This window comes from Dreissena polymorpha, chromosome 9 (genome assembly GCF_020536995.1).
Source record: "Dreissena polymorpha isolate Duluth1 chromosome 9, UMN_Dpol_1.0, whole genome shotgun sequence".
NCBI lineage: Eukaryota > Metazoa > Mollusca > Bivalvia > Myida > Dreissenidae > Dreissena > Dreissena polymorpha.
Window position 1 is genome coordinate 92,864,498 of NC_068363.1, and position 12,126 is coordinate 92,876,623.

Below are 12,126 nucleotides of genomic sequence, written 5' to 3' on the forward strand. Positions count from 1 at the left end.
AATAATATATAAACTTAATAAACATGTTAAATTTACCTGAATGGCAACCTACGGTTGTTATACTTTGCATGCACCCTATAAAAACACGACGATGTTTCAACACACTTTTCTTGCTGAAATGTTAATTTTTAAATTTGAAACAGTGTATTCTGTATCGAATACCACATCGTTATCGACTTTATAGGCTGGAGCACATAACCCGACGTGCAAAATATTGGTGCACTGCGACCTAACCAATATTGGGTCAATTTTCCAATATGGCGGATACAGCTTACGAAACAAAACCTAAGTCAATAAAATTAATTATTTCTTTATTTAATGGTACCATTTGGATGAGTTTGTGGTTAAGTTAGGTAAGCTTAAATACGGTAAGTTCTTGCAGTTTCAGTGTTCCTTAACCCTTGCATTGTTAATAACATTTTAGACCCATGGACAAGAGAGAGCGCATTGCAACTAAATGAGCCCATTGGGCTATAAAGCTTAGAGTTGAATTATTGCAACTAGCATTAAGCTCAGTTGTCCGTGGGATAACGCCATGCGTGATCGTAAGTAACATTTGAGTCGTGTTCTGAGAAAACTTGGCATAATGCATGTGCGTAAAGTGTCTGGTTTAACACCTTTAAGTTTCAAGCTGTGCTATTTAATGGACGCAGGTCCCAAAATATACAACATGCTACTCCAGACCGACAACGATCATTCAATAAATACTAGATATAAATAATATGTTATTTTTCAATGTATAATATCCGCTGATATGTAGACTGTGGAGCTCTATGTTGTCAGAGATCACTTGAACGAACATGTTGATGTTAAATAATTATCAATACGACTTCGTATCGCGACTTGCAGCAAAATCAATATTAAAAATGAAAACTGCTATGAAATCAAATAGACTTGAATTGTTCGTACTTAATAATTCAAGAGAATTCATCGCCCCGAAACGGAATCTAGGCAACGCGCTAAGCTGCGCATAACAAATGTCATCCGAATCTCCGCAAGTATTAGACTTTCGTTAGAGCTCTTATTGAATACTACTTCAGCGCTTGACGCAAAGTGAAGATATGGACACAATAAGCGTGATCAGGGCTGGGATTGCCGTCGCCTGCTTTTGTAAGTATGATTTGAGCCGCGTCATACGTAAATGGGTCTCACATAGGAGCTACCCTGACCGCTTATGATGCCTAGCGTTCATTGCAGCTCCTCACCTTACTGCTCGGAGGCTCCGGCGAGTTTGGAACCGTACTGGACGCATATGGCACAAGACCACATTTAACACGACGCTGCTCATGTTAAGTTTGTTAACGATTTTTGGTTAACTATTCTTTTGTAATACAGTGATATTGTCCATTGCTAAGCGGATTGGAATTATAGGATTGAAATAATAATTTAGACAAAGTACAAACGAATTCTACACTTAAAGGAATTTCTGTAAGAAATATTCTAAATATAGAAATAAAAATTAGATTTACGCATTTATTGAAGGTATTTATATTATGAATAAACAATGGATAGGATTAAATTCTGAAACCTCTTGCAATTTTCCATATTTCTGCATATTTGAGCCTCGTTCTGGGAAAACGGGACTTAATGCACGCTTAAAGTGTAATCCCAGATTATCGTGTACACGTGCGGACTGCACAGGCTAATATGGGATGATACTTGACCCACATGCATTAAGCCCAGAAGCCCTAGAACACGGCTAAATCACACCATGCTTACGCATTGTCGCTTCAAGGCCTCGTGGCGGCTACATCCCCTATTCTTCACGTAACGCAGCACCCCGCACGTCGCGAAATAAACGTCAATGCAAAGATCGTCGTCAACACGACCGTCTATTTCCCGGACGTGCTGACTACCGGCGTCGTGGTTAACCTTGAACCGACTGTCGACGTTCCGGATATGCATATAATCAAGGTATCTTCATCACTAGCATCGCCCTCAACGTGTTTGTAAATAAATCATTGTAGCTGTCTTAATCCTCCTCCTCCTCCTCCTCCTCCTCCTCCTCCTCCTCCTCCTCCTCCTCCTCCTCCTCCTCCTCCTCCTCCTCCTTCTCCTTCTCCTTCTTCATTTCCTTCCCATACCCCTCCCCCTCCCCTCCCCTTCTCCTCATCAACATCCTCGTGATAATGATGTTGAGAATAATAAAAATCCTCATCATCATCATCAGTAGCAGCAGCAGCAGCAGATACAGTTGCATCAGTTTCATCAAAAACAAGTTCGTTTAATTCAATGTAAATTGAAATCATCCCAATAATTAATGTTATTCAATGTATGATACTTCAACAATTATTTACTCATCATATCGGTTGTTTCATTGCGATTCATATACGTTGCTTTTACTCCATTTTCCCAAGATTCTTTTCACTGAGACCAATTCAAAGATGCATGGTGAGAGAAGCGAACGACTAGATTATTGCTATCATATTACCACAAAAACCACACATTCTGATCACAGACCTTGCATTAAAATACATTTTTCTAGTATTTCTTGATACTACTTTTTTAAATAAGTGTTGTAGTCTGATGCCATCGATAAAAGTGTTGAAGTTTACCATAAAATTGGTTGAAGATACATTCAGGTCTAGAATCCTCGAGTTAACCATTTATCCCCCCTCCGCCTCACCAACAAAATAAACAACACACACACACACGCACACACTCAAACCTGTCATATTACAACATATCATAACCGGGGTGTTATTATTTACACATATTTGCATGTTGCGCCCATTTCTTTCTTGCAGGTGACGGAGGTGAGGGTGGGCTCCAACCTGTGCGTCACTGGCAGCCTCACACCGGTCAAGGACTATGGTCAGGAGGTCATGAGGGACAGGGTAAGAACATCTGCGCCATAATATCCGGTAATGCTGGGGTATCCGTGTTCAAATATACGGTTGAAAATTGCTCGGATACTGGGGAAACTAATATCGAAGAAGTTTGTGTGTGTGTTTGTTATATTCGGTAGAGTATTGCTCGTGTTCACGGGGACTCATATCCGGTAGAATATTGCTTAGATACTCGGAGACTAGTATCCGGTGAAGCCTTGCTCGGCTGCTCCGGTAATTAAAGCCGGTAGAGTATTCTTCGGGTGGTCGGGTCGTTATATCCGGTAGAATATTGCAAAGATACTCGAATATCAATATCCGGTGAAGCATTGCTCGGATACTCGGCTACTGATAGCTAAGATATAGTAACTCTTGGGTACTCAAGTATTTATATTTGTGAAATATTGCTCGGGTTCTCGGTATGCACATCCGCAGGAGTATAACTCGGTATCTAATATTCGAAGAAGTATTGCTCACGTACTCGGGTACATATATCCGATGAAGCATTTCACTGTTTCAAATATACGTTAAGGTATTACTCGGGTACTCATATTCGAAGAAGTATTGCTCACGTACTCGGGTACAGATATCCGATGAAGCATTTCACTGTTTCAAATATACGTTAAGGTATTACTCGGGTACTCATATTCGAAGAAGTATTGCTCACGTCCTCGGGTACAGATATCCGATGAAGCATTTCACTGTTTCAAATATACGTTAAGGCCTTACTCGGGTACTCATATTCGAAGAATTATTGCTCACGTACTCGGGTACAGATACCCGATGAAGCATTTCACTGTTTCAAATATACGGTAAGGCATTACTCGGGTACTCATATTCGAAGAAGTATTGCTCACGTACTCGGGTACAGATATCCGATGAAGCATTTCACTGTTTTAAATATACTTTAAGGTAATACTCGGGTACTTTCGTACTTATATAAGGTGGAGTATTGCTCGGTCACTCATATCCGGTGGAGCATTGCTTTGATACCCGGATACTAATATCCGGTGCAGTGTTACTATGATACGTTACTAATCATATCCGGTGAAGTATTTCCCGTGAATGCGGATACTTATACCAGGTGAAGATTTTAGTCGAAAGTACTCACATCCGGTTCAGAATTGCTCGCTTACACTGGTCATTATATTCAGTTAAGTTTTGCTCGGAATCCCGCATACGAATATCCAGTGGGGGTATTTTATTGGGTACCCGGGGACAAAGGGGCCTTTTCACAGATTTTGGCATTTTTTTAACTTATTCATTAAATGCTTTATATCGATAAATGTAAACATTGGATCGTAAAAGCTCCAGTAAAATATCAAGAATAAAATTAAAAAAAGGAAAAGAACATTGCCCGGACCAGGTTTCAAACCAGTGACCCCTGGAGTCCTGCCAGAGTCCTGAAGTAAAAACGGTTAAGCCTACTGAGCTATTCCGCCGAGTACATGTACTTGAAGTATTTTATACCTTATATAAGCAATCTTCGTAGTTTCACAAAATTTAACGACAAAAACAGAACTCTCCAAATTATTCAATCGTTTCGCGTTGCAACGCTTTATAATTTTTAGGTTTTAAAATCGTCAAAAGATGCATATAATGGCTATATTAGACCATGGTAAATGTTCAGTATTACTGTTTCCTCACAAATATCATAACTAAAACGAAAATTTGCGAATCCGAAACAACTTTTTTCAATTTTGTCAATTTACCAAAGCGTGAAAAGATCCCTTTAAATGCGGAGGAGTATTGCTTGAATATTCGGATACGCATATCCGAGGAATGTTGCTCACGCTATCGGATACTTTTAAACGGTGGAAAATTGCCCGGGTACAGTGTTTCTAATATCCAGTGGAGTATTGTGCGGATACGCGCGTAAATGGAGAAGAGAAATCAGCTGTTGCCATCTGTCAAGCATGGACTGAATGGAAATATAAAGTTAAGTGCAATCTTTTAGGTCAAATTATTGGAAAGTTCAATAAAAGGCAGTGCGATATAATTTTTTGTAACTATTATCATCCATTGGTGAATGTGGAGATGCATACTTCGTTTCACGTCATGTAGAATCAATGTAATATGTCTTTGCGAATTTCTTTCATGTTTATTCTTATTATTTCTTTATTATTTCTTTTTATTATTTTCACAAATACAAAAATTGTTCGAATATTTAAAAATAAAATGTGAACAATCGTATGTTCATTTCCTCAATACTGAATACTTGAAAATACACAAAACCATCGAGGATTGAGTGTAAACCATTTGTATCTGTGACGTATCCTTAACCCATTAATGCCTAGTGGACTCTCTCATCCTTCTAAATTGAATCAATTTATTTCCAAAATTAGGGATGTCTAGTATATTTATTTCTATATCTAGAATATTTCTTACAGAAATTCCTTTAAGCAAACAGCGCATACCCTGATGAGACGCCGCATCATGCGGTGTCTCATCTGGGTCTACGCTGTTTGACAAGGCCTTTCTTCTAGAGGCTAGGCATAAATGGGTTAATCGCTACACCATCAACCATCGCTCTGTACAAACTCATTAAATCCCTCTTCCATTGCCCCATTTGCAGCCATATTCGCTGTCGTTGCAATACGAGTTAGGTGACGTTATGAACATGGCGGCAGTGGCGGCAGATGACGCGGACCAGCAGCCGACAGCGGAGTCCGCGTTCTTTGTCCAGTACGAGGCGGACATCTTCAAGCCGCTCCTCATGGACCTCGGTCACGTGCACGAGTTCGGTGTCACCGTGGAGACGACCCACACCCGGGATCGCCTGTACGCCAAGGGCGTCTACACGGACTTCAGTCTACCGGTGGGTTCCCGCAGTATTTAACCGTTTACCATTCAGATACGCATTTAACGCATTTCGAGTCCCGAAGAAAATCATATTCAATTAAGGTTCTGTCTAACTTGGTCAAGTTTTGAAGCCTTAATTTCCAACCGTTATATACTGATGAGCAACAAACAGTATGAAACTTGAACAGACTGCGAGTTTCTCGCAGGCTGCTCTGGTTTAATGCTGGTTGCATATAGCCATTTCAACCTGTTTCTGAGTTGGAATCGACGTCTTCCATCCGTCATTTCGTGTATATATCGTGGTTTTCGTCCATATTGCCGCGTTTCTCCCCTGCCGATCTCCTGTAACTAAATTATTCTTGGGTTGTTCTTTTCGTTCTAAAAAGTACATTCGAATGCTTAATTCTCCTTAAGTACATTTGTATGTTCGCTTACCATTGTTGACACCGCTCTTATATCTTCTATTCGTTTGCCTGATTCTGATTTTGATTATGATGATTGACTTTTATTGAACCGTTACCAGCTGCTGTTCAAATCGATCGGGAACCAGCTGCTGTTCAAATCGCTCGGGAAACAGTCTGCGTCAGTTGCACCGGAAGTCGCTCAGATGGAGATAGAAGAAATATAAGCTGTATTTATTACCTATCAAATAATGTTACTCTGTTTGTTACAATATCTGTTTGTAGACAACATCTTAATATAATCGATAGGTTATTGACTTATAATACATAGTGCTTAAATGGTTCAATACCGCATCTTTTTGTAGTTCCTTTACACAAGTTCTTTATTTTTTTGATGTTGCCTTTCTAAATGGTTACTTTTGTTGTTGTTGTTGTTCTGTCTTTATTTTGTGTTGCTATTTTTTCTTTTTCTTTCTTACAATAACAAATTATTGCTGATAAGTATATGGTTTTGATGTATCTTTACTTACCTTTATTAAGCATATTTAATTAATTTTTATGCATAATGTCGCCGTTGGCTTTGTGTATAAATTACTTTGATTCCTTTTGGTAGCCACATAGTCTTGTAGTATTTTCACCAGACTATTGCTCATTTTGGACATGTAGTTTTTCCCTGTAATTTCTTTAATATAACTTTTACATTCGTTAACTGTAAAATAATATCCTTCTATAATCGCTTGTAACAGCTGAGTAGCTGATTAAACTTCAAAGATTACCTTCCCCCCTCACCCATATACTTTTTATAGTTTGTTCTGACGGATTTCCCAATATTTCTTGAAACTGTGTAATTACACAATTTATATAAGCTAACCTGTTGTCACTATGTTATTATATGACCTGTAAAACATAATAAAGATTTGTTATGTTCTGTTCTAAAAGTCACCATCAAAAGAAAGTCGTGTTTTTATTTTTAGTTTTTACAAACGAGTAATTTTTATTAAAGATTATTAAATGAATTATTTTCTTTATTGTTCACCGATGCGATGGTTACCAACTGGATCACTGTTAGCATCATTTATCGAAAGAACATATGAGCCTTATTCTGAGAAAACTGGGCATAATTCATGTGCGTAAAGTGTCGTCCCAGATTAGCCTGTGCAGTGCACACAGGCTAATCAGGGACGAAACTTTACGCCTTTATGTGTTTTTTTCGTTTGAAGGAAGTCTCGTCTTACCGAAAATCTTTTTAAGGCGGAAAGTGTCGTCCCTGATTAGCCTGTGCGAACTGCACAGGCTAATCTGGGACGACACTTTACGCACATGCATTATGCCCAGTTTTCTCAGAACACGACTCATATGTCTACTATTTTCTTCTAAGCATCACGTTTATTATATTCATAGCCCATTCATGGAGAAAAAAACTTGCTTTTAGTTTGATTTTAGCGTTGGTCTTGACTTAATACTGTTCAGAGAATGTCCACATCTTCAGCGATTTCCACTGTGTTTTAAAACTATTTAATGATGTAGACATTATTTCTGTACTTTGATCCCCTTTTATGTTGCAATTGCTTTCAATAAACATTTCTGCAAAGTTGTTGCGTTTTCTATTATCTTATAGTCATATCAATATAAGAAATAAGTTCCATAAATGTTGTTTCATCTTTCATATTTACTGTCTGCTTTACATTTTCCCTTAAATGTAGTCATGTAATTTCTTTTGAGTTTTGTGCTGTATTTGTTCTAACTAAACGCAATTGTGTCATACTTTAATCACGCATTTACTAAAATTGATACTTATTGTCACTAAACATTGCCCTGTCACGTGACCGCCCAAGGGATTGTTCGGTGGTAACTTCGCATGCATCTCTATTGGTTGCTTGTTATTCCCACCAATGTTGTTACGAATTATTTTCAATGGTTATTTTCAATGAATATCAGTTGATTGCATAACACACATTAGTTGAGATATTTAAACAGACATTGACTTTTCACGATTGTTTTCTGAACATTGTCTTCGAACATCACTTTATAGCATTCCGGCCAACTTGGTTTCAAAAGCAGTTTGTGGTCTCAGAGAATAACTGTGCAAATCTTCACTTGACTTTGCCCATTAAACCATTTATTCATAGCGTCTAGAAAACGGCATTGGCAAACAGCGTAGACCCAGATGAGACGCCGCATGATGCGACGTCTCATCAGGGTCTGCGCTGTTTGCTTAAAGGAATTTCTGTAAGAAATATTCTAAATATAGAAAATAAATATAATAGATATCCCTTATTTTGGTAATAAATTGATCCAATTTAGAAGGATGGGAGAGTCCACTACGCATAAATGGGTTAATAATCAGTTGACATTAAGGTCCAGTTTAGTCTTGCACAGTCTTGATGAGAACGGTATGTTCCTCATAAAGTGAGCCTCGTTCTGAGAAAACTGGGCTAAACGTACATTGTCGCCCACATAAGCCTGTTCAGTCAGAGCAGCCTGATAAATGACGTCACATAAACTTGATTTTTGTCAAGAAGAAATATCCTTTTAATGAAATATTGCGGATTGAACTGGCTAATCTGGAACGAAACTTAAAGCAGACGCTTCAAGTCCAGTTCACCCTGAACAAGGCTAATTCTTGTGCTCGAAGCATAACAGACACAGCTCTATGATTACATATTTTATTATTTTGTTTTCCAGTATCATGTCACATTACACGTTATACTTTATACACTGACAAATATTTACTTTTTTTAACAGCGGCAATAAGACAATGACATCGTCAGATAAAAACCGATTAAATCAAAATCAATCAACGACTGAGCGTCGAATACATCAATTGTTATGTTAACATCCCTGAAATGAAACGATTTCAACGACTACGTAGTTGATTAAACAGCTATTCAACAAAGGAACTTGTAGACATTCATCGATTTCTCACACCATAATAGAATTATTTTAATGGTTGTTATACCGATATATAAACATGTATACATGTACTGCCCACAATATGCCATGGTATTGGAACACTTTGTAATGATTGCAAGTAATTAGCGGAAAACAATAAACAAGCAACACAAATATACTATAAACATCAACCACAAATGACAGATGTGATCCCTCAAGGGCCCATAGTCGCTCGATAGAGGGCGCCGTCAAAGAGTGTAGCACGTTATGGGGGCATAAAAACACATCATAAGATCAAACGACCTTTCATTTACTCTTACAACCCGAATAAAACGCTACAAACTTTGCAGAAACAATCCTTAATACACCGAAATATTTTATGTATGAGCGACGAATTTCTTTTGACGTTTATCTATAAAAAAGTGAAATAAGTCGGTTGTGTTTAGGTGTACACATTTCATAAATAAACGGGTGTTTGTTTGAATTGATACGAAGTTCTAGGTTAGACACAATAAAAGATAACATGATTACCTTGCATTTCTTATAACAAGATGGTCTTTGCTTTTTATCCGAAAAATCACGTTTGAATTCTTAAATCTTTTCGTAAATATATCAATTTTATTGTTTGATCGGGTATTATGATGTTATTTTTCGAGACGCTCCCCGTCTATTCGACAACAGATCTTCCTAGAGGGACCGCCACGTGTCGTTCTGGTTGATGGGCAATGGAATTGTCCGGTAGTCGTTCCAAGGTCGTTGATCGAATAGATTGTTTAGCCTAAGGCATTCCTGTAAATAATAACGGATTAAAGTTTAACAGACATTGTAGAAACATACTTTACTTCTTAATCAGCGTTTTCCGATAACGTCAATGATGATAAGCTGAAAAATCATTGGAGCTCTTAAGAACACATTAACAAATCTATCAAGCAAATGGCATTATTTAATGGTTTAAAATCGCATAGCACACCTTTATTTTTTCTGTGAAGATTGTATACCCATGCTAGCGGGAGTAATTGCTGTCTCCGCGCACTGATCACACGAGCAATTCGACACATTCTGGTAGAAAGCGTTCACTTTCTTGGTGGCTCTTGCCTGCTCACAGGTCATGGTCACGGCAATAGGTTGTCCCGGTTGACCTGTAAGATGTAATCATATATGAATTTTGTAAACTTCTTATCTTATAGTGGTTACTTACCCACTAATTGAGCCTCAATTTGCTGAGAAAACTGGGCTTAATGCTTGGCGTAAAGTGCCGTCCCAGATTAGCCTGTGCAGTCCGCACAGGGTAATCAGGGACGACACTTTCCGCTTTTTGGTATTTTTCGTTTAAAGGAAGTCTCTTCTACACGAAAATCCAGTTAAGGCGGAAAGTGTCGTCCCTTATTAGCCTGTGCGGGCATGCATTATGCCCAGTTTTCTCAGAACACGACTCAATTATGGTCTGGCAACGCCTGCCATTATTAACGCGCGTTTTATATCTTTTTTTTTCCGATTAAACATGTTTGTACACAAAAAGCATAATACTAATTAAGTCAGGCATTGCTGTTATTTTAATGAGCTATGTTTACGCACTCTAAATCATATTATTTCAAAGAATCTCGCGAACCGCTTAATTTAATTTGTCTTTTGGTAGAAAAGAAAGAAACACATAAAATAATAAGTCTTATATGCGTGCAACAATATGCTGGAATATACACATTCTATTCACTTCAAAGTTGTTCCCAAAAGCAGTTTTGTACAAATGGACACTTAGTGTAGTGTTTCCTCCACTTGACCTGTTTAAGGATAATGTAACCTTGTTCTGACGAAACTGGACTAAATGCATGTGCGGAAAGTATCGTCACAGATAAGCCTGTGCAGTCCGAAAAAAAGCTTATCAGAGAGTACACTTTCAGACTTGACTGGCTTTTCGTTTAAAAGAGTCTTCCTTTAAACGAAAAACAAAAACAATACAAGCGGAAAAAGTCTGCGGACATCAGCGGGTAATATGGGAAGGCACTTTACTGAAATGTATTAAAACCACCTTCCGACTACAGTGGATTACGCTTACCTGTGCAGCACTTGCAGTTGGATGCCACGTGACTTCCACCCTCGCCTTCCACGAACACCATTGGCATCTGCTCGCTGTTGCCGCAGGAACCTCCGCAGTACGTGACCGTCTGGGGCGCGTCAGACACGCACTTGAAGCCGTCTGGTGTGAAGTACGTCAGCACCTCTGTCTTTGTTCGTTCCTGGCATCGGTCGGGCGTTTCTATGCAAACAAGGCACGAACGGTCAACATCCTTATGATACACCAGGTACTACATTGTTTAAGAATATATTTTGTGCAAACAATTGTACTATATTGTCCTCAAATTTTGGAGACAAAATGAATGTTTGATGTATAAAATGTGGGTAAGTAAAGTTTTAAAGGTTTGATATAAGTGTCCCACAAAAATAAGTGTTCTTAGTGAATGTAAACAATAATAAGCTGCGACCTTCACGAGAAACATGGCCTTAACTGATAAACATACATGATAAAGAATCTTTATTGTGAATGCATACTTCTCAAAACAAAGAACAAGCGAGTGGGCATATATAGCCTTTACAGCTGAGTGGGCATATATAGCCTGTACAGAGTGGGCATATATAGCCTGTACAGTGGGCATATATAGCCTGTACAGCTGAGTGGGCATATATAGCCTGTACAGTGGGCATATATAGCCTGAACAGTGGGCATATATAGCCTGTACAGAGTGGGCATATATAGCCTGTACAGTGGGCATATATAGCCTGTACAGGTGAGTGGGCATATATAGCCTGTACAGTGGGCATATATAGCCTGTACAGAGTGGGCATATATAGCCTGTACAGTGGGCATATATAGCCTGTACAGCTGAGTGGGTATATATAGCCTGTACAGTGGGCATATATAGCCTGTACAGTGGGCATATATAGCCTGTACAGAGTGGGCATATATAGCCTGTACAGTGGGCATATATAGCCTGTACAGCTGAGTGGGCATATATAGCCTGTACAGAGTTGGCATATATAGCCTGTACAGTGGGCATATATAGCCTGTACAGCTGAGTGGGCATATATAGCTTGTACAGTGGGCATATATAGCCTGTACAGAGTGGGCATATATAGCCTGTACAGCTCGCAAAGCCTACTCAGGTGTGCGACATTTTCCGCTTTTGAGGATTTTTTCGTTTTAAAGG

At 38.7% G+C, this 12,126-nt stretch overlaps 2 protein-coding genes across 3 annotated transcripts in view; one reads left to right on the plus strand and one right to left on the minus strand.

Annotated features, from left to right (window-relative positions):
• Positions 1 to 261: 261 nt before the first annotated feature.
• LOC127846755 (uncharacterized) lies at positions 262 to 7,625 on the plus strand. 2 transcript variants are annotated; one of them, XM_052378272.1, is made up of 6 exons: positions 262 to 368; positions 1,041 to 1,110; positions 1,736 to 1,914; positions 2,748 to 2,837; positions 5,404 to 5,646; positions 6,154 to 7,625. In XM_052378272.1, exons 2-6 carry the CDS (start codon positions 1,062 to 1,064, stop codon positions 6,256 to 6,258), a joined length of 666 nt encoding a protein of 221 aa, XP_052234232.1. In that variant the 5' UTR covers positions 262 to 368; positions 1,041 to 1,061; the 3' UTR covers positions 6,259 to 7,625. The 2 variants fall into 2 exon arrangements, with proteins under 2 accessions (XP_052234232.1, XP_052234233.1); XM_052378273.1 differs by having other exon boundaries at positions 6,181 to 7,625.
• A 1,058-nt stretch (positions 7,626 to 8,683) lies between these two features.
• Positions 8,684 to 12,126, minus strand: part of LOC127846265 (mucin-2-like) — a 92,891-nt gene continuing 89,448 nt past the window's right edge. Inside the window, exons 85-87 of the mRNA XM_052377436.1 lie at positions 10,977 to 11,177; positions 9,894 to 10,062; positions 8,684 to 9,712 (exon numbers count right to left, since the gene is read on the minus strand). Coding sequence (XP_052233396.1) covers positions 9,896 to 10,062; positions 10,977 to 11,177 — 368 coding nt within the window. The 3' untranslated portion in view covers positions 8,684 to 9,712; positions 9,894 to 9,895. The remainder of the gene's footprint in view (positions 9,713 to 9,893; positions 10,063 to 10,976; positions 11,178 to 12,126) is intronic.